The sequence below is a fragment of the Cololabis saira genome, chromosome 24 (genome assembly GCF_033807715.1).
Source record: "Cololabis saira isolate AMF1-May2022 chromosome 24, fColSai1.1, whole genome shotgun sequence".
Lineage (NCBI taxonomy): Eukaryota > Metazoa > Chordata > Actinopteri > Beloniformes > Belonidae > Cololabis > Cololabis saira.
In genome coordinates, this window is record NC_084610.1 from 19,134,046 (window position 1) to 19,157,221 (window position 23,176).

At 39.5% G+C, this 23,176-nt stretch overlaps 1 protein-coding gene across 1 annotated transcript in view; it reads right to left on the reverse strand.

The window, feature by feature from the left end:
* Positions 1–627: 627 nt before the first annotated feature.
* ical1 (islet cell autoantigen 1-like) overlaps positions 628–23,176 on the reverse strand; it is a 30,795-nt gene continuing 8,246 nt past the window's right edge. Inside the window, exons 4-14 of the mRNA XM_061715510.1 lie at positions 16,979–17,051; positions 15,781–15,904; positions 15,469–15,667; positions 14,206–14,331; positions 12,303–12,401; positions 11,111–11,196; positions 10,646–10,695; positions 8,197–8,241; positions 5,518–5,820; positions 2,547–2,642; positions 628–979 (exon numbers count right to left, since the gene is read on the reverse strand). Of these exons, the coding sequence (XP_061571494.1) occupies positions 864–979; positions 2,547–2,642; positions 5,518–5,820; positions 8,197–8,241; positions 10,646–10,695; positions 11,111–11,196; positions 12,303–12,401; positions 14,206–14,331; positions 15,469–15,667; positions 15,781–15,904; positions 16,979–17,051 (1,317 nt within the window). The 3' untranslated portion in view covers positions 628–863. The remainder of the gene's footprint in view (positions 980–2,546; positions 2,643–5,517; positions 5,821–8,196; positions 8,242–10,645; positions 10,696–11,110; positions 11,197–12,302; positions 12,402–14,205; positions 14,332–15,468; positions 15,668–15,780; positions 15,905–16,978; positions 17,052–23,176) is intronic.

Genomic DNA, 23,176 nt, shown 5'->3' on the forward strand with positions numbered 1-23,176 from the left:
ATAAATTCATAATGTGCTTCACCCAATGCAGGAACCATGAAATAATTAAATATGTAATGAAATAATTAAATGAAATATCCAATGAAATATTCAAAATTTTATAATTGAATGACACATTTAATTATTTAATTGTATGTTAAATAAATTATATATTTAGGTATTTCCAATTGTATTTATTTCATTCTACATTTATTCAATTATTTAATGAATTAATTATTTATTTAATTTTGAATGTTTCAGCGTTCCATAAGAGAGAGCCAAAAAAACCTCATTTAAAGAGTTTTGCAACAGCTCTGTTTCACACTTCTTATATAAGTATATATATATATGTATATCTTCTTATATATTAATATTTTTAAACATTTTGGGTCCCTTGTGGTATGTAGACACACAGCAGAGCGACACACACGGCAGCAACTCAAACATGGAGCAAACACGAAGGCACACGCCCCCCCCTCCCAAACAAACCCAGAACCCCAACCTTCTCCCTGCAGACGCCGATCAGGAAACCGGAAACACAAACCACACGAGTCTGCCGAGTGCACGAGTTAGAGGCTTCACAGTTACTGTTAACAGTCTTTTACAGAAGCGGTAGAGCGACAGACAGACGCTGAGGTCTAGGAGTTTCCTGTAAACCTGTAACTATCTTCCAGTGTAACACTAATCCAGGACCGGTCAGCCCTGATCTCTCCTGGTGACAGAAACGCAGGCGTGTGCAGGACGAACCAAGTGTGTGTGAGTGGATAAGATATTCTGTTGTTTCGTTGTTTGTTTACTTGGTAGATGATACAATACCGAAACAGAGATCCTTGGAGAGAGAGAGAAAAACAAAAACACACAGCGCTGCGACTCGGAGAGAGAGTTCAGGCGTTGAGCAGCTCGTCTGCGGAGCGACCGATGGCGTCGGGGTTGGAGAGCGGGTCAAGGTCGGCAAACAGGTTGAACCACGCAGACATGTCCTTAGATCCCCCTGAGGCAGCTGCACAAACACACACACTCAGCAGTTAGTAACCATAGCAACCACAGCAGCCACAACACCAGTGGCTCTGTGACTACGTTTCCATGCATCAATAACCCTTTCTAAGCGGAATATTAGCAATAACCCGGTTTTGCACGGCCATGTAAACACCAATAACCCCTTTGATTAACCGGAATTTGCTCATATTCCGGTTTTTAAAAACCTGAATATGACCCCTGGGTTACTCCTTTTCTAACCCGAATATTTGGTCATGTATAGTCTAACGGGATATCCCCATCAAAAGAAACAAGAATTTATTTTCTGCATGTTCTATGGGCAGAAATATGAGCCACTAGAAACTGAATTTGAATAATTTATATTTGAATTTGAATTGCTCAACTTGAATAATTGCATTAAAAAACTGAATCTGAATCACATAATTTGAATTTGTATTGTTTAATTTGAATCATTGCATTGAAAAACTGAATCTACATTCAGTTCTCACAATTCAAATTCAGTTCTCACAATTCAAATTCAGTTCTTGCAATTCAATTTCAATTCTACTGTGCCAGACATCCGGGTCTTCCGGAGAAACAGCCATCGAGTGCAGATACATAGAACTCCTTTCCACGTAGCCTACTATAACCTCTATTTTCTTTCTATTAAGTTTTTTAATGCAATTATTCAAGTTGAGCAATTTAAATTCAAATTTAATTATTCAAATTCAGTTTCTAGTGGCACATATTTCTGCCCATAATGTTCTTTATGCGAGGAATCTTGGTCTTTTGGGTCCAGGAAGTTCTTATAAACACGGAGAAACGCAACACCAGGAGGAGACTAATCACTTCATAAATTTAATGAAATATATGAACATTTTGGCATTTGTAGACGGTAGAAAGTACCGGGATAGCCAGATTTACAAAAAGGTGAGTGAAAAGTTGTGCTAAGCAGGATTTGTACGAACGCCGGATCAAGCTCCGCTGGAAGACAAGAAACTAAACGAACTTGTACTGGGCTGTTCATTATCCACCGTGCTGCTGTTATTGTTGTTGTTTTGGATTTGGATACAGGAAGAAGAAGTGGAAATGATGGGAATTGCGTCATGACGTTCTCCGTGAGTCGCTGGTTTGATCCAGATAAATGATTAATTACCATGTATACAGGGATAACTCTGTTTGCTCACGCATGGAAACAGATTATTCCCAATGTTTCAGTAGCCGGAATATTGACCATAAACTGAATTTTGACTGCATGTAAACGTAGTCAATAATGTGCTTATTATATATACATATATAATTATTATATTTTTTACTTTTTACTTTACTTAAGTGTACTGCTGCTGAACAAAGCGAGTTTCCCCATTGAGGGAGAAATAAAGGATTATCTTATCTCTTATGTAAACGTAGTCTGTGACACTGAAGATTCATCAGAACTGAAATAATAAAACTGCCTTTGCAAGTTCCTGCAGGGAACCAGGTTTAAGCTGTTTAGATCCTGATCAAAGTGAATCCCATCAGGACAGTTAAGGATCATACTGGTCTATATGTGACATGGTTATTTAATGGTCATTTTGGGAGGAAACTTGTACCGTTAACTGCAGAACTCGGAGTCCGAGGGGGCGGCTGGTTCTGGCCAGACGGAGGCTGCAGGGGTGGAGCCTGGAACATGGGTGGGGTGGCCCAGCCTGAAAGACAAAGCACAGGGGGAAACGTTCACTCTGTTGTAGGGCTGAAACGATTCCTCGAATAATTAGAGTAATTCGATTACAAAAAATGATTGAGGAATCTTCTCTGCCTCGAGGAATTGTTTAATTTTGCCAGCTAAAAGCAGGGTATTTCGCCCGGACTACGTTTAATGCGGCACATCGCGCTGACGCCACGCACGTAAAGGTAGAAGAAAGAGGCGGTGGATATGTTTGGTTTTAACTAAAGGAAAAGGCAGAAAATGTCAAAAGTGTGGGAGCATTTCCAGCTGGACACCAAGGCAACACTGTTGCATCTTCACTGTAAAACAGCGCTTGATACGACAACAGTACGTCCTCAATGCTGCAGCATCTCCACCAACACCCGGTTTACTCCGAGAGCGGAGGACCGTCACCCGAGACACGGTAGAATTAGGTTACCGTAGCCCTAATTAATGAGATTAACGTTACGGTACCTTTCTAACATAACATTAGCCCTGTGGAGGGCTAGGTTTCTATTAATTATTACTACTGTCGATGCGGCTAATGCATTTAATCTGTAAAAACAGAGCTGTAAAATGATTAGGGTGAAAAATAAAAACGTAATAAAGCTAACTGGGTAGTTTTCAATTTTATCTCTGTAGTCATTCATGGATAAAACATCAAGTAGCACTGGTACCTAATGTGCTCCAATACAGCAGGTCTCAGAATTTTATTTTGAACACTGCCAAAACTCAAAATCTTATCAAGAGCTTAAAGCGACACTACGTAACTTTTCCACCTTAATATAATATTTCCAGAGTCATTGTGATGGTACATCAACTTCCAACAGGTTTAATGACACCTCTGTCATGGTCTGGAGGGGTCTGTATCGCCTTCACTGGCACTATGTAACTTTGAGGAGCATTGTAGGAACCCTGCCACACTAAAAAACTACAAATCGTTACGACTTTGACTGCTTTACGGCATACGTCACTTCCCCCTCCTTCCCGATTCGCAGTCGAGACGAAAATGGGCGGGGCTTGGAGCTCAGAGCCCCGCAGAACCTGTTGCTGCGTTGCTGCTGCAGCAGCTCCACATAACAGACGTGGGGAAAAGACCCTAATGGTTTAACTTTTCAACGGTTTCCTGCTCGGAGGCAGAACCACGCAGGCCAAGTATCTGATATAACAAAGTAAAAGAGTGAAAGAGTCGTCGGCTCGCTTTGGATCGCGGCTGTAACGACCAAACCTTCCACACAGTAAAGCCTGAATTATGGTTCTGCGTTAGATCGACGCAGACCTATGGCGTAGGGTACGCGGCGACACGCAACGTACGGTGCGTGTCGCCGCGTACCCTACGCCGTAGGCTCTGCGTCGATTTAACGCAGAACCATAAATCAGCCTTAAACCACAAACACTCACACAGACGGGCGTCGGATCAAAACACGGGTTTTATTCCCCACTTCGCCAGCTAAATGCAGTTGCTGGCCAGCTCTCTGCGGTGCAATTAACCCCAATCTTCAGATAAAACTAGTTTGTTGAGGAAAAAATATTAACTCTTATTTGTAGCTGCAGAGGAAAAAAATAATCTCACGAGGAAAACAAAAATATTGCTCACACTCGGAGCCTCTTCCACATAATATAGCAGTCAAAAAAAAGAAAAGAGAAGTAAGAGTAATACAAAACATGTACTGTATGTTGTACTATTATACTAATTTATTGAAACACATGGCTCTTCAGTAGGGATTAATTATTATTATAATTAATAATAATTAATAATCATTATTTTCTCCATATACCGCTCCCTGGCTTCCTTGTTTAAGGTATCCCGGTAAATTCCAGTTCCTTTCCAGCAGTTTAACATCTTTTTTTTTGCATTCTGTCTGTTCACTTGATGAAACAGAAAAGCGTCCCGTCTTCTCTCATCAAAACAAATGCACGCGACGGGACAGGAGTTTCTGGCAGTACGCGCTGGTGCTCATGGGAAACGTAGTGTTCTTTCTGGTAAAACACTACCGCTTTTGTCCAAAAGATGCCGCCAAACTCAGAAAAGCTGAAAGTTACGTTGTGCTGCTTTAACTTAAAACTTAACTAGAACTTAAAATTTGCTTGACACAAATGAAAGTTCAACTGAAACAGATGGGAAAAACACCTAACCTTTTAAGTGATGTGTGTTATCAGGTGTAATGGCATTTTTAGGTTAGAAATAAGTTTTTTGTACGGAAGAGTATTAGGGCCATGCTGCTGAAAAAATATGATATTATAATATATTATTATATAATATATATATATATTATTATTATAATATATATATATATATATATATAATATTATAAGTTTTTTTTTTTATTGTGCACTTTGAGAAAAAAGTCGAAATGTCGAGAAAAAAGTCGAAGCGTCGAGATTAATTTTGAAATACAATTTCGAGAAAAAAGTCGAGAAAAAAGTCAAAATGTGGAGATTAATGTTGAAATACAATTTCAAGAATAAAGTCAAAATTGTGCCTTTTTTCTCAACATTTCAACTTTATTCACGAAATTTCGACTTTTTTCTCGACATTTTGACTTTTTTAGCGAAGTGCATAATGAAAAGAAAATCTTCCTCCTCTAAAATATTATTTTTATTTTTCTCCTGCCTGGCCCTAAGTTCAGGGTTCAGGGTTTTTAAATGCACAGCCATGAACCTACTGTATTATAACATCTTATGTATGTTTATAATTGCTCTTTAACTAAACAAAAATATGTTTTATCCAATTACTCGATTAATCAATGGAATTTACAGTAGAATACTCGATTACTAAAAATATTGGATATCTGCAGCCCTACTGTGTTGGCTCTGCAGCGTTTGTGTTTCCGTGCTGCAGTGAGCAGATGTGTCCAGCAGGGGGAGCTGCTGACCTGTGGAGCTCAGGCTGTGGTCCAGCAGCTGCGAGGGCAGGAAGCCGGCGGGGCTGGGGGGGCTGGAGGCTGGAGCTGCAGCCGCCCTGCTGCCTGCTGCCTCTGCGCTCGCCGCGGGGAGGCCGGGGGACTCGAACAGGCCGAAGGCGTCCTGCCACTCCCTGCTGAAGTCGTCACCGGCCCCGGGGCCGGGGCTGAGCAGGTCTTTGAGGAAGGCCATGTCCCCCGGCTCCCCGTCGTCCTCTTCAGGGGTCGGCCCCGTCTCAGAGGTGGGGGGCGCGGAGCCTGCCAGAACACCACCACCTGGAGAAGGTGGAGAACAGAAAAGATGCATTCTTCGTTTAGAGTCGGACTTAGTAGGTACTAGTGGAAAAGCGCCATTATGGCTTCTGTGGACGGTACGATGACAGAATCAAACGTCCTGAGCTGTTCACACAGCAGAGAAGCATCCAGGCAGCATGTAGGTACAGGGTTCCTACACATTTTTCAAGGCCAAATTCAAGCACTTTTCAAGCACCTTATCGCTGGGGTAAAATATCTACAGGAATATATATACTCATAATAATTTTTTCCGCTTTTTATCACAATTATGTACATTGTATCATGCTGTAAACATCTAGTTGATGTTTCATAATAGCAAAACGTTTAGAAATTAAAGGAGAACACAAAATCTTATCCAAAAAAAAGGTAAGCCACTTGGCATTCTTCAGGCACACTTGCACTGAGACAAAGAGAGATCTGTGAACACCCTGTAATTTTCTTTTTTTACATACATTTCTATGTTTCAAAATGTGTCACCTATCTGCAAGAAGTCTTGGTTTGCCATCTAATCTGGCAGTCAATATTAAAAATAATCACACAAAAACTTCACTTTCAAACTTTTCAATTTCAAGCACTTTCAAGCACTTAAACTAAAATTCAAGCACTTTTCAGGCCTTGAAAACATAACATTGAAATTCAAGCACTTTCAAGGATTTCAAGCACCCGTAGGAACCCTGTAGGCAGCATCCAGTCACCTTGAAGCCGCTGCAACATTCACGACAACAGAACTGATCTCTCGTTTCTGGCAGGTGTCAGTGTCATTTGAAGGAAAACTTATGTTGTAAGTAGTGTTGTACCGATCGATCGGGCCCGATCACGGCAGTTTCAAAACATCGGTATCGGCCAAAAAAGTATCGGGACATACCTAGTTATTAATGTTTTTAATATATATGAAATCGTTTTGTATATCGTTGCATTTAACGGCGACTGGTGTCACTTCCGGCCGGCCGTGAGCCGAAACTAACATGGTTTACATGTTTGAATTGTGAAATTTTATATATGTTCATGTTGCATTAAAAAAAAAAAAGTAAGTAAGTGAGTTTGACTGTATGTCATTCAACTACCTCTTCTAAGTTACATTTATTTATTTTTGTTATTGCACTATTCTGCACTTTTTGTTTTAGTTTACAATTTCAGGTTTTTACATTTTCTGGTACCAGAGCTGATGAGCTTTGTTGAAATATATGTCCATGTTGTTTTCCAATGGACAATAAAAGAAACTTGGGAGTTTTAGTCCTCTTTTTTTTTTTTATTCATTGCCAAAATGTATCTGATCGGGAAAAAGTATCGGAAATGTATCGGGAGCCAAAAAAAGTGATTGGATCGGGAAAAATCGGGATCGGCAGATACTCAAACTCAAGTGATCGGGAGTTAAAAAATCCTGATTGGGACAACCCTAGTTGTAAGCTGAATGCCATGCACCATCATGACGAACTGGCAGGTACGTGTCCAACTCAAGTTATAACAGACGCACAAACGCGATAGAAATTGCAGCTGAAGTACCGTATTGGCCTGAATATAAGACAGTGTTTTTTGCATTGAAATAAGACTGAAAAAGTGGGGGTCGTCTTACATTCGGGGTCTAGACGTTATACCCATTCACAACGCTAGATGGCGCCAGATATTTTTAAAGCGAATGCTGAACTCCCCCAGGACAAAGCCAACCCCTGCCGCGAAGAAGAAAAATAAAAAATAGTATAAGAAAGAAAAGAGAAGAAAAAAAGGGAAGAGATAACAGAAAGTGGAGAAACGTAGCGACAATCTGGAGAAAAGTGGGTGGAAGTTCGGCAGGTAAACCGGCAGCTGAGGAGAAGTTATGATGCAAACTTCAAGATAATGATTTCAAATAGTCAAAATAACATGCTTTTTCTCTCGAATATATTTTTATAATCATTTGTTTCAGATGTACTGTCATTATTTTCTGTATAAAAATTGAATTTGGTGTTCAAAAAGTCTTTCTTCAAACTTGAGTCTTGAAAAAGAGGGGGTCGTCTTATAATCGGGATCATCTTATATTCGGGACAATACGGTAGAAGTGAATTTTAGCCCCAATCAAGCAAAGTTGGAAAGGAAGCTGAGATCCAGCGCATCAAAGCTAGGAATCAGGAGGCCACAGGACAAGCAGCCTGTTTACCGGTGACAGGGGGCTGGGAGGGGCCTCCCCAGCTGCTGGACTCATGCTGCTCTCCAGCCTGCCAGGGGGGAGGAAGCTGGGAGCTCGGCGTGCCGCACGCCACCAGGTCGTCACTGGCTGCAGTGGCTCCTCCGAGATCCCACAGGGCTGAGGCTGGGACACACATCCAGTCCAGTCAGCAGCTGCAACATCTGGACTGCTCACATGCACACTCAGCAACTCACCAGTGTCCCCGCTCTGACTCCGCCCATCGCTGCCGACGTCTGCTCCTAGGAAGGAAAACAAACATCTGTGAACGTGGATGTTGGAACAAGCTGGGAAGCTGTTAGTTCTGGGGTCTGTTGGTCTTCCACAAATACAAACATGGCTCCACAGAAGGGAATAAACTATCCATACTCCTGTGTGAACCAAGTGCAAAGCACACAACACAATATCTCAATAGATCAGGGGTCGGAAACCCGCGGCTCCAGAGCCGCATGCGGCTCTCTAGCGCCGCCCTAGTGGCTCCTGGAGCTTTTTTCTAAAATGTTTGACCTTTTTTTTCCTTTTTTTCTTCTTTTTTTCTCTTTATTTTCTCTTTTTTTCTTCTTTTTTGCTTTCTTTCTTTTCTTCTTTTTTTCTTCCTTTTTTAATCTCGACATTTCGACTTTTTTCTCGACATTTCGACTTTTTTTCTCGAAATTGTACTTCAACATTAATCTCGAAATTTCGACTTTTTTCTCAACATACTGAATTTTTTCCTCAACATTTCGACTTTTTCCTCAACATTTCCCCTTTTTCCTCAACATTTCCCCTTTTTCCTCAACATTTCGACTTTTTTCTCAACATATTGACTTTTTTCTCAACATTTCCACTTTTTTCTCAACATTTCACCTTTCGCCATTTGCCTTCATTCTAAGGCTTATACAAGACTTTTAATTTTTTGCGGCTTCAGACATATTTGATTTTTGTGTTTTTGGTCCAATATGGCTCTTTCAACATTTTGGGTTGCCGACCCCTGCAATAGATAAACGGATGACATGAATGTACTCTCAGATAAGTACTTAGACGTTTGCTTCATTGAGAACTGCACAGTTATTACTTTATTTGACCAATAATTAATATGTTTATACGTGTGTATAATTTACTGCATGAATATGTTTATACGTGTGTACAATTAACTGCATGAATATATTTATACGTGTGTGCATAATTTACTGTCCGAATATGTTTATACGTTTATTCCTGCATCATGACTTCATATTGGCATATTTACACATGTACGAGTATTTAGAGATACATGAACGTATATTTCTATACATAGATAGTATGTACATGTTACTTTCATGTAATCAGTATACAGCTATGACTACCTCCCCAGCTGAGACACAAACATTCAAACATGCTAACACACCTACATGCATCACACACACATTACACAACTAAGCGTGAAAGCTTCTCCTCCTCTGTCTGTTTGTATCCACCTGTTTGTCCTCCATTAACATGTCTATCCTTTCATCCCCCACCCCCTCAACACACCCCAGAGACACCCAGCTACATCCCATCTCTGTCTCGTCTCTCCTTCCCCGCTCTTTTCTACCCCACTGTCCAGACACAAGTCCTCTTCACTACAGACAAGTGGGTTTTTTATTTGAGTAAAAGCTTCTGGGCCAGAATAATTCATATAAACATGAGTTTAGAAAAGTGTTGCTGAGTCTGAGTGTTGCGCCGCCCTGCTGGTGGAAATGTTTGGCTATGACGCAAAACTACGGAAGAGTATTAGAGCCAGGCAGGAGAAAAATAAAAATAATATTTTAGAGGAGGAAGGTTCATTATGCACTTCGAGAAAAAAGTCGAAATGTCGAGAAAAAAGTTGAAATGTCTGCAACCCAAAATGTTGAAAGAGCCGTATTGGACCAAAAACACAAAAAACAAATGTCTGGAGCCGCAAAAAATGAAAGTCTTGTATAAGCCTTACAATGAAGGCAACACATGCTGCATGTATATATAATAGTTATGACTGGGGGAAGAATTTTTTCATTGTGCACTTCGAGAAAAAAGTCGAAATGTTGAGAAAAAAGTCGAAATGTCGAGAAAAAAGTCAAAATTTCGAGAAGTCGAAATGGAGAGATTAAAAAGTAAAGGAAAAAGGAAGAAAAAGAGAAAAAAAGGAAAAAAGAAAAAAAAGAAGAAAAAAGGAAAAAAGGGAAAAAGAAGAAAAAAAAAGAAGGAAAAAAAGGAAGAAAAAAAAAAAGGTCAAATATTTTTGAAAAAGCTCCAGGAGCCACTAGGGCGGCGCTAAAGAGCCGCATGCGGCTCTAGAGCCGCGGGTTGCCGACCCCTGGGCTAGAATCTGTAAGTGTAAAAGCTACCAGAGTCCATGTCCCTGCAGGAGTTTCGACTGCAACAAGTTTCGACTATTCTTGAAATTGTACTTAAACATTAATCTCGACATTTTGACTTTTTTCTCAAAGTGCACAATAAAAAAAAAAATCTTCCCCTCTCAAAAATGTTTCTCTTGCATGGCCTCTTACTTGCTCTTACTCTTACTCTTCCGTACAAATCTTCGTTAACAAAAATGTTGAAATTTAATATTTATTCTACACATTTTTACAGCATTGGAAAACGTTCAGAATGTTTGTGTCATGTTTGTCCTCCTATAGAATATTCCAGCCAACAGGAGCCATGCATTACCTGAATCAGCGGCACTTCCTGATGGCTTGTTGTCTTCCAAGAATATCAAACTGCAAGAGAAGGAAAGCAGGATGAAAAGCAATGCAATAGGTCTCCTCTTAGTCTGGGATGCTGGTCGTGTCACCCTAAAACTCAGTGAAGAACAGCTCCGGTGATTACCAACCAGCTTACTTCTGCACATCCAGCCACACACACTTCTAAGTAAACACAGTACAACGCTGTCGTCGTGTTTCAGGACGTCATGAGGGGGTTGTGTGAAAAACAAGGACTGAGTCGATTAGGTGGGAATACAGAGAAAAAATGTTGGTGTCAGAGAGAGAAGTGTCATGAAATCAGGGCAACAGTGTAGCACAGACAACTGTGAAGACTGCTCTTAGTGAACCGAGGATAGAGCCATTAGGAAGCAGCAAAGTATGTTATCATCATGATTTCTGTTTGAATGATCTGTGAAGTGTGTTTTCTGACCTGTCCATGTTGCTCTGCTGATCCTTCTCCTTCTTCTCCTCTTGCTTGTGTGAGTCCGGTATTTGCTCCAGCGGGTCCCGCAGGTCCTGCAGGGACATGGACTCTGGTACACTCAGGTAGCTTTTACACCTACAGATTCTAGCCCAGGGGTCGGCAACCCGCAGCTCTTTAGCGCCGCCCTAGTGGCTCCCTGGAGCTTTTTCAAAAATATTTGACTTTTTTTTTCTTCCTTTTTTTCCTTCTTTCTTTTTCTTTTTTTCCCCTTTTTTTCTTTTTTTTCCTTCTTTCTTCTTTTTTCCTTTTTTTTCTCTTTTTCTTCCTTTTTCCTTTCCTTTTTAATCTTTCCATTTCGACTTCTCGAAATTTTGACTTTTTTCTCAACATTTCAACTTTTTTCTTGACATTTTGACTTTTTTCTCGAGATTGTACTTCAACATTAATCTCGACATCTCGACTTTTTTCTCAAAATTTAGATTTTTTTCTCGACATTTTGACTTTTTTCTCAACATTTCGACTTTTTTCTCGACATTTGGACTTTTTTCTTGACATTTCGACTTTTTTCTCGAGATTGTACTTCAACATTAATCTCGACGTTTTGACTTTCTTTTCGAAATTTTGACTTTTTTCTCGTCATTTTGACTTTTTTCTCAACATTTCAACTTTTTTCTCGAAATTTTGACTTTTTTCTCGATATTTCAACTTTTTTCTCGAAGTGCACAATGAAAAAAAAATTGTTCCCCCAGTCATAACTATTATATATACATGCAGCATGTGTTGCCTTCATTCTAAGGCTTATACAAGACTTTTCATTTTTTGCGGCTCCAGACATTTGTTTTTTGTGTTTTTGGTCCAATACGGCTCTTTCAACATTTTGGGTTGCCGACCCCTGTTCTAGCCCATAATCACACTTGGACGCCATCTGTTGAACTCTGTTTCTGGTCCTTCTGGTGAGGACGGCACCAGAACAACGCATATTCTTCCTGCAGGAACGTTGTTGTTCTTGTGGCAGACGCATCCTAGCAGTAGGCGGCGAGCATGTTCTTAACGGTTTAAAGGGCTGCACCCCGGTACTGAACCAAACTAAAACTAAACTATGGAAAAATGCTCCAAGTTTAAAAAATCATCAAGCGATTCAAACCAAAGCACTTGTCAGACATGAAGGAAAATCCTGCACGGCTGGACGCCCACCTACCTTGAGTGTGGTGAACTGGTACGGTACGTGGCCGCTGAAGGCCTCGTGGATCCCCGACATGGCCTGGGCCGTCTTCTCCCAGAACTGAAGCAGAGTGGTCTGACATGGAAAGAAAACAAACTCTGTCCTTCAGTTGTCCATTTCTCCCCCCAACAGAAGTGGCAGCATCATGTTTACAGTATCATGTGACCAGTGTTACAGTAACGCCGTTAGTTTTGGCGGTAACTAATACTCTAATGCAGTGGTCCCCAAACTTTTCTGTACCGCGGACCGGTTTAATGTCTATAATATAATACAATATTTTCACGGCCCAATCTAAAGGTGTAGCTGATAAAAACTAAAATGACAAGATCGGCATTAAAAACTGTGGTATTTTCTCTATAATAATAATAATAATAATAATAATAATAATAATAAAAATAATAATAATAATAAAACGTCATTTTCGAAAAAATCAAATAAAATAATGGAAATTGTAAATTACCTTTAATATTAGTATTTCTATAAATGTGTTTTTATGTTTGTTTTCTCATTAACGTTATTTAAAGCCAGGCTTTTATTTTATTTGTTATATATTAAGGAGACCGATATTTAGTGCTTTTATTTTGCAGGCGTCTCGCCGAGATCTTGTAAACATCGGACTTAAAAGTTAAAGGTAAAAGTTTAACGGCAGTAGAAAGTGTGTCTGTAAGACTAAACGAGTGTCTGGTATGCTAAAGTGGAGCCTAACTGACACAAAAAGCACCTGGCTGATAAGGGGCACAAGGTTTGTTTCCTTTGCAAATTTTATGCCGTATTTATGTCCAGCTTGAGTTTGGTTGCCATGGTTACTCTCATGTATTGTGGTTAATGGTAGATTTATTACCGACCGAGCGAGCAGCTGAATAAATGAAGAGCTTTAAGAATAGGTGCGAAGACACAAATGCATGAATGATCAGCTCCAAATCATTTTGTGACAACATTTTCCTGAGTTTAGAGATATTCCTCAGATGAAAGAAGCAATTCCTTGTCAGCTGTTTGCAGTGTTGCAATAATGACATGTCTTTGTCAAACACAACACTCAGGTTTCTTAGGCTCGGTTTAACAGACTGGCCCATGATAGCAAAGATGGATCTGTGTGTGTGTTTACAAAACACTTTCAATCATCACATGCATGAAAACACAAGCTTTAGCGACGCCCTAGTGGCTCCCTGGAGCTTTTTCAAAAATATTTGACCTTTTTTTTCTTCCTTTATTTTCCTTCTTTCTTTTTCCCTTTTTTTCCTTCTTTTTTCTTCTTTTTTTCCCTTTTTTCTCTTTTTCCTTTACTTTTTAATCTCTCCATTTCGACTTCTCGAAATTTTGACTTTTTTCTCGATATTTCAACTTTTCTTGACATTTTGACTTTTTTCTCGAGATTGTACTTCAACATTAATCTCGACATTTTGACTTTTTTCTCGAAATTTTGACTTTTTTCTCTACATTTCGACTTTTTTTCTCAATATTTCGACTTTTTTTCTCAAGATTGTACTTCAACATTAATCTCAACATTTCGACTTTTCTCTCGAAATTTCAACTTTTTTCTCAACATTTCGACCTTTTTCTGAAGATTGTACTTCAACATTAATCTCAACATTTCGACTTTTTTCTCAAAATTTCAACTTTTTTCTCGAAGTGCACAATGAAAAAAAATTCTTCCCCCAGAAGAACAAATACACACACTTCAGTTAACACCAAAAAAGTTTGAATCCGTGTTGTGTGGTTCCCTAACTGTCAGGAAAGTATTTGACTACATTTCAGCTCTAATTACATTATTTCAAGATACTCAACCAACAGATAAAGAGATAAGACGTTCCATCTATCGAACTGTGTGGGATTTACTCCAGGGGTTTACATAAGTACCCGTGACGGCGACTCCACACACCTGGTAGGTGCAGAGCGAGTGGGAGAGCATGTTGCAGCGACTCGCTCCCAGCATGTCCACCTTCTGACAAACATCGTTCTTCAGCTTCTCAAACTGGCCCTTTGTTCCTCTGACCTGGGCTTGGACCTGACGACAGACGGAGAGACGGAGTTCCATTACAGACTGATATCAGATCACCTGAGGGAACAATTAAATCCTGTAATCCCCCCCCACACACACACATAAAACACACAGACTCCATCACAACAGAATTAAAACAATGTCCAAACATTAACCAGTTTAAAAACAAATATAAAACATGATTTTCACAAGGTACAAAGAGGAAGGGGTTTAGCGCCTGTATGCGTGTGAATACTTGTGTAAGTAGATATATATAGCTATAGATGAGATGGAGTTAATATAGAGATATTATGGTGTAAATAAGTATATTTATATAACTATTTATATGGGCATGTGTGTACAAATAGAATAGAAATACTCAACTATGTGTATGTATGTATAGGTAAATGTGTGAGTATAATTATAGTTTAGTTAGTTATTATAAATACGTGTTAATAAATGATTAGTGAATGGGGGTAGGATTAAATAAGTTACACTTCTTCCTACTTCTTTTTGCACATGTAAATTAAGATATTAAGTGTTAAAGGATGAAATTCTTTGCTTTTTTTTGCTTTGTTTTCTTATCTTCTCTTTAATTGTTGTCTTATACATGTACAAAATAAATAAAATTAAATAAAAAACATTCAAAACCCACCTGTTCAAACTCGCTCGCTCACTCTAACTGGACACTGTGCACTACTACAGAGTATTAGGGCCATGCAGGAGAAAACATATTTGAGAGGGGGAGATTTTTTATTATTGTGCACTTTGAGAAAAAAGTCGAAATGTCGAGATTAATGTTGAAATACAATTTCGAGAAAAAAGTCGAAATTTCGCCTTTTTTCTCTCAACATTTCAACATTATTCTCAACATTTCGACTTTTTTCTCAAAGTGCATAATGAAAAAAAAAGCTTCCTCCTCTAAAATATTATTTGTATTTTTCTCCTGCCTGGCCCTAATACTCTTCTGTAGCTCTACACTCCACCAGTTTGTTCTATTTATTGGTCTATGTACTTTATTTATGCTGTCTGTTGCTGCTTTTTTTGTATAAACTGTATTTCAACTTATAAAATGTGTGTTTGTATCACTTGTAAGGTGACCTTGGGTGACCCGAAAGGCACCTCTAAATAAAATGAATTATTATTATTATTATTATGTCCTGCCTTGCGGAACTTCTCCAGCTGCTTGTAGGTGTCTGGGTCCAGTTCCTGGGAGATGTCCTTCATCCAGAGCAGCGCTCCCCGGTACTCCGTGCGGCTCTTCTCCATGCGGCTGACCGTCAGCAGCGTGTCGGCGATGGCGCGCCGCCGGAACGTCTCCACCTCCTGCTGCATGCGCTGCAGCGGCGGGCAAAGCGCCATCCTAGGAGGAGGAGAAGACAGAGTGAGGTGTTGAGAGAAAGGGAAAAAAAGCAGAAAACAAGAAGACTTGTTTGTTTATTCACATTTCTTTCTACATGGCTGGCAGTTGCAGACCTCTGCTTGGCAGAAGCACACAGGGCCCTGCTGGTGGCGTCCATCATGTTGCCGGCCTTCGTTCGATCGCGTTCAGCCTGGAAGCGCAAGAAGAGCCCCAGCTCGTTCTCCTCCTGGGACAAACCTGAGAGCAGAGAATTATGGGTTGTTGTTCAATGAAATCTCAGGGTGCTACTCTTTGGAGCTCCCAGGAATAAAATAGTTAAAGAAAAAACACAACTCGTATTAACCAGCGTAAACCTTTACTGAACGGATTTAGATTAGATTGTCCTTTATTTCTCCCTCATTGGGGAAAGTCTCTTTGTGCAGCAGCAGAACACTCAACACACAGGGAAAGGGTAAAAAAAAATATACCGTATTTTCTGGACTATAAGCTGCACCTGTATATAAGCCGCATCCGCTTTATTTTTTAAAAAATAATTAAAAAAAAGATATACAAGCCGCACCTGCATACAAGCCGCATCCGCTCTATTTAAAAAAATATATATATATTTCAGCCGCAGATATTTATGTTGTTAGATTAGATATTTACTACATGTACAGACCGATTTTGAACTGTAAATGATGTACATGTTTGTACCTAAATAGATCCTTTCCTAAGTGTCTTTTAACACGGCAGCAACTTTGCTGATTAAAACGGGACAGAACCAAGAGAAAATAACCGGTATTTATTTATCTCTTTGTCTGTTATCTGTCTGCTTCTACCTACTTCTATCTGCTAAAGAAGAAGTAGCGTATTCTTCTTTGCATTTATTTTGTCTTAGTTTTGATTCTAATTCCGGTTAGCACTCCCCCTAGCGGTGGAAGAAAAATCCACAGAATAGCCGCACCTTTGTATAAGCCGCACGGTTCAAAACCTATGGAAAAAGTAGCGGCTTATAGTCCAGAAAATACAGTAATTACAAAATATAAACAGTATATACATTAGGAGCTGCACTAGCGCGGCACCATCTTGAATATATGAGGAATATATACGGGTGGACAGAAGCAAACATGGATGCAGCGGCAGGAAGCCTGTCTGAAGTCTTACTAAATAAATCATGTTGGGTCTCTTCTGCGTGGAGTTTCAATGTCACCTGGGTGACAGTTACATTTCAGATACTCGAAAACATGCTGTCAAGCAAAGAAAGCGTTGTTTGTCTTCATGAATGTTCCTCCTCTAATGTGTGACGGTGTGAAGTGAGTGGATGGGACTTACGTGTGATTCTGTACTGATACTTCTCAATCACCTTCAGCAGGTCCGTGCAGGTGGACTGAACCGAGTGGAAGAACTGCAAAGAGGACAAAATCAAAATGGCTTTCAGACAAATCCAAACAACTCTAACCAGCACCCAGACTCATTTCTAATAAATGTGATACTTCAGGACGAGGGATGAGAGACATGTAAAGATCAGACATGCAGCAGAGACAGAGAACGTACCAACTAGAGTCCTGCAGTGTCACTAGGGCTGGGGATCGATTCAAATGTCAAGAATGGATTTGATTCCGATTCTTAAGATTCAGAATCGATTATCAAGATTTGATTCGATTCGATTCGGGTTAGTGTTATTAAAACAGTTTTTTGAGCTGTTGCATGAATTATATGACTGTAGTTATGCAAAATATTACTACTAGTATTATATTGAGATTAAACAGCAAGTATTGCAGCTAATGATGCTGTAAGGACCAATCAGCTCCCAGAATGCTGATAGAACTGCTTTCAGAAACATTGTGGGTCAGAATTACCAAACAGATCCAGGATAGCAAACAGAGACGGATGAAATCGGTTTTATTTTTTCCCATATTCCGTTTTTATTTGTTCCATTTTCGGTCTATTTTGGTTTTTAATTTTTGAGCATTTGCTTTTTAGCATTTTTTGCAAATGTAACCCCAAGACAGTATATAAAGTAATGAAATATAGACAATTTATGCAATTATAACCTAACACTTTAATGTTTTCATACCTTTAAACATATTTAAAGACAAAAACATGGCACCAGTTATTCTTGTGTCCAACAAAACATTCCTTTTTTGGGGATAAAAAAAAAAATAACCAAAAGTTGTAATGTAATGATGAAAAAAAATATATACATAAATAAATAAAAGAAAAAAAGAAAAAAAAAATCGATCTTTAGACATATGAATCGATTTTTAGGAATTAATATGAGAATCGATTTAGAATTGGGAAATAGATTTTTTCAACACAGGCCTAAATGTCACTAGTTTCATCCTTGGTACAAGCAACCGGTAGCTACCGGATCATTTATGCACCACAAAAATCACATTGTTAAAAAACCTCAAATCATGCACTTTGAAGCAGACTCAATGTGCTTTAAAGGATTGTTATGCATCATTATGTCGGCTGTAATGGTCCGGATGCATTCAGTCACACCACCTGCCATCTGTGATGTGGGATCAGAGTTAGTCACACATACAATGTGTTACTATGGCAACTTCAATATCAAAACAGAGCTTTGACTTTTTTTTTCTCCTTTTAAAAATGTAGGGGGATGTTTTTCTGTGTTTCATGTCGATCAAAGCCCCCAGCGGGAGTCGCTGTCGTGGGATAGGAACCACGAAACTAGAGGAAGGAGTCACCTTGACCTTCAGCCTTGACCTTCAGAGTGACGGTGGAGACATTAGGATTCAGAAAGAGCAAATATGGATGGAGGTTGGAGCTTATCAGAAAGGTTTGTTTGCATATTTTAAAGCCATCTCAATGCTTTCACATCCATTATTGTTATTTCTGCACGAAAAAACATCAGTAAGTAAATAAAATACTTTTAAAAAATCCATTCATCTTGTGACTTATACCACAGAGACGTCAGAGGACTCGTGAAAGAAAGGGGAATTAAAAAAACTGTAGGGGACTGTAGCCTCAGTATATGAGCCGCTGCTTAACCTACTGCACCACCAAGCAGCTCAAGAAAGGGGAATTTTAATGACTTAAAATCATAAGGAGATATTTAGTATCTTTGTAAATGATTAATAGGGTGGAACTGCAACTTCATATTCAGGGAAAAACATTTTAATTTGTTCTTTTGACGTTGTACTTGAACAGCCACAATTGACGTAATGAGAAACCAACGCTCGTCATAAAATGAGGAGCAAAGACATCTGCTGTCAAAAAGCACCTTAAATGGTTCAATAGCGAACTTATGATACAAAATCATGCTCCCTTATTTATTTATTTATTGGGAAAGAGAATGAACATCCCCCATTCACTGTTTGTCCTCAAGGTGAGATGTATAAAAGAAACGCAGAGCTGGCTGCTTCTTCTCCCTTCACAGACGTGAGACTGCAGGAGCAGCTGCAGGAGGGACCTGCACATGTGCAGCGTTACTCATTAACTGCAGAATAAACAGCCACCAACTTCAACTTTTCCCTCTCAGTAGTGGCCAAACGTGTGTCGGTGAGTAGCTCACTGCTCCTTGTCAGAGAGACTATCAATACGACGGATTCATTGACATCATCGTGTTCATGTAACTGTCTTGTGTTATGTAAGGAAGAAAGAACACAAACAAAGCCACAAATGAGAAGAACATATTCATTTGCTCCCACGCATGCACAGGCTGGGGATCGATTCAAATGTCAGGAGTCGATTCGATTCCGATTCTTAAGATTCAGAATCGATTATCAAGATTTGATTCAATCCAATATCAATTTGGGTTAGTGTTATTAAAACTGTTTTTTGAGCTGTTGCATGAATTATATGACTTAATTAATTAATACTAGTATTTTATTGAGATTCAACAGCAAGTATTGGCAGCTAATGATGCTGTAAGGACCAATCAGCTCCCAGAATGCTGATAGAACTGCTTTCAGAAACATCATGTGGGGCAGAATTACCAAACAGATCCAGGGAGGAAACAGAGACGGATGAAATCGCTTTTATTTTTTCCCACATTCCATTTTTATTTTTTCCATTTTCTGGGTTTTTCGGTTTTAAATTTTTGAGAATTTGGTTTTTAGCATTTTATGCAAATTTAACCCCAAGTAGGGCTGGGCGATTTTGGACAAAAATAAAATCCTGATTTTTTTTTCTCTGAAAACCCGATTTCCGATTTGGATTTTTTTGGTAAAACTACAAAAGTCAATGGAATAAATTGTTTCAAATATTTTATCTTTATTTTTAAAGAAAAATAGCAAACAAATTTCCCTATTGGGAATGAAGTGCAATTGAAAGTTACTGTAAATCCTCCTTGAGTTTAGTAAAGTGACAACATTTACAATTTTCTTGACCAAACAAAGATGACTAGACGAGCTCTGTCTGTAATGCAGCCAACTGCAAAAAAGGAAAATCGATTTTCCTTTTTTTAACATTGTCTTGATTAATAAATCCGATTTAGATTTAAAATCGATTAATCGCACAGCCCTAACCCCAAGAAAGTATATAAACCATTGATAACTGAAAACTTTAATGCAGGGGTTAAAGCAAAAAAAAATCCCAGGACGGAAAGTTTTCAGACCCCCCCCCCCCCGTTGCGATTGAAAACGTAAATTTATAATCCATTCCTGAGAGTTCATCTTTTAATCCAGTGGCAATATCCGTGCTAGTAGATACTTTTTATGTAATAATGACAAGGGGTTCTAAACGAGGCACTGCACTACAGACTGGCTACATAACTTTGAACAAAGCATCTGAAATTAAAATGCAGATATACAAGCTCACAGCGCGTCACATTCGTAATGCAACGTAGGCTTGTAGGGGGACACGCAGTGTTTACATTGCGGCACATCGACATGCGACGAGGTCTAGCGCTGAGTTATGGTTCTGCGTCACACCAACGCAGAGCACACGGCGCAAGAATACACACAAAAATACACACAAAAAATCTGAATTTTTGCAAAGAATGATGCATTTTGATAACATAATAACACGCATTCATCATCATGGGTAATTCTTCATGCATGAATAAATCTTGAAATGAAGATAATTATATCTTAAACTTCTACAATGGCCAGAATCCCCCTTTCCCACCGAAAAAACTAGGGATGCACCTTAGTAATTAAGGAGTTAAAACTCACTCGCCACTTACGGGACTCAGTAGCAGCAGAAACGGCAGTAGGAGCATTTATTACATTTATTAACCGTAGTACCGCTATTATGAGAGCGAGGTTATTTCTCACAGTATCAGCCTAAAGGGACTTAAGTCTGATTTATGGTCCCGCGTTACACCAACGCAGACCCGGCGTAGGGTACGCGGCCGTACGCACCGTACGGCGCGCGTCGCCGCGTACCCTACGCCGAGGCCTACGGCGTAGGTTACGCGTCGATTTAACGCGGAACCATAATTCAGGCTTCACAGCGCGACTCCACCGTCCGCCGGCGCGCGCCCGGCTCGTCGCCACGCCGACTCCGCGCTCATATATTTAATACATTTATGAAGCCCATATATTTATAAAGCCCCACCTGGCCGAGCCCTAACACTGAGGCCATGGTAGATTTGGGTTACACACGGACACGCGGCACTGTTGACTTTTTTTCCCTGCCGGCTCTGCTCATTCGCAACGTGTTGCCTCCAGTCATTTCAATGAGAAGCACACCGCAAAACACTGCATTGCATATTCAGCGCCGCACAGAAGCTCCCAAATGGAAATGATTTTTGATTTCTGAATGAATGGATAGATACGTCGCTTATTTTTTGCATATTATGTTTTTCTTTTCTGGCCTGGTCCGTTGTTTGGGGATTTTTTTTTTTTTTTTTTCCCCCCCGTTCCGCGGAAATGTTTTGCTGAGACTAAAATCCGCGGAATTCCGCGGAAGATTCTGATGTCTGTATAATTGCAACACATGGTGCTTTACATGCAGAATAAAATAACAATCAAAAACACGTCGACGCAAACCACATGCGTAGGCACGGCGTCGTTTTGACGCAGAACCATAACTCAGCCTAGGCTGAGTTATTAGGTGTCAGGTTACGTGCATCTAAAACCAGAGGAGAACTTTACTGTGTGTGCACAGCCAACAGCTGATTGACTGCAGTGGGCGCCGTTCGACAAGTCACCGCGGCGCTACAGACACCCCGGTGTTCATATTTTTTGTCGGATTTGCGCTGATCTCATAAAAAAATATCCCAAAAAAATCCCCAGGACGGAAATCCGTACCCCGTACGGAGAACTTTAATCCCTGCTTTAATGTGTCATACTTTTAAACATATTAAAGGCAAAAACATGGCAAAAGTTATTTGTGTGAAATAAATAACTAAGAAATAAATAACTCAAATATGCCTTTCAATATCCATAAAGTGCCAAAAAATAAAGAAATTGCAACAGCTCAACAGCGCATGTGTGAATTAAATGACGTGACTACTGGGATTAATAAAGTTCACCGGGCAAAAATGTGATAATAGAAAAAAATCGATGTTTAGACATACAAATCGATTTTTAGGAATGAATATGAGAATCAATTTAGAATCGGAAAATCGATTTTTTTCAACACAGGCCTACTGTAGACGGGTTTTTAAGTGGAACATGGACAGTTGGACAGACGAGGTACATTTCTGCAATAATTCATACTCGGCACTCTGCATTTTAGGTGTGCACGTGCTCATGAGGGGTGGCTGCATTTCACCAGGTCCAAACAGCTCAGCATCACAAAGCATGGCTGAAATCAACATCCCTGCTCCTTGAACATTTCACATCCTCTGCAGGTAAACGTCACCAGAAACCAGTGGGACTGTTTCTTTTCTAACCTGTTTGTGTATCGTCTCACAAATATTTTCTGTTTGATACAAAAGACACGTGCTAAAAGTAAAAGGTACCTGGTGCACATGAACGCCATTTCAGACGACAAGAAAGTCTGCACTGGGAGAACTGCAGTGATGATAGTGAACCATCTTTGTGAACTAAAATAAAATGATACCAGAATGAGACACTGTGGCGTCATGGTTCAGTTTATCTGAGTAAATTAAATCACTTAAAATTAGGGCTGGGGATCGATTCAAATGTCAAGAATCGATTCGATTCCGATTCTTAAGATTCAGAATCAATTATCAAGATTTGATTTGATTCGATTCCGATATTGATTTGGGTTAGTGTTATTAAAACAGTTTTTTGAGCTGTTGCATGAATTATATGACTGTAGTTATGCAAAATATTACTACTAGTATTATACTGAGATTCAACAGCAAGTATTGGCAGCTAATGATGCTGTAAGGACCAATCAGCTCCCAGAATGCTGATAGAACTGCTTTTAGAAACATCGTGGGGCAGAATTAGCAAATAGATCCAGAGACGGATGAAATCGGTTTTATTTTTTCCCACATTCCGTTTTTATTTGTTCCATTTTCAGTCTATTTTGGTTTTTAGCATTTTTTGCAAATGTAACCCCAAGACAGTATATAAAGTAATGAAATATAGACAATTTATGCAATTATAACCTAACACTTTAATGTTTTCATACCTTTAAACATAT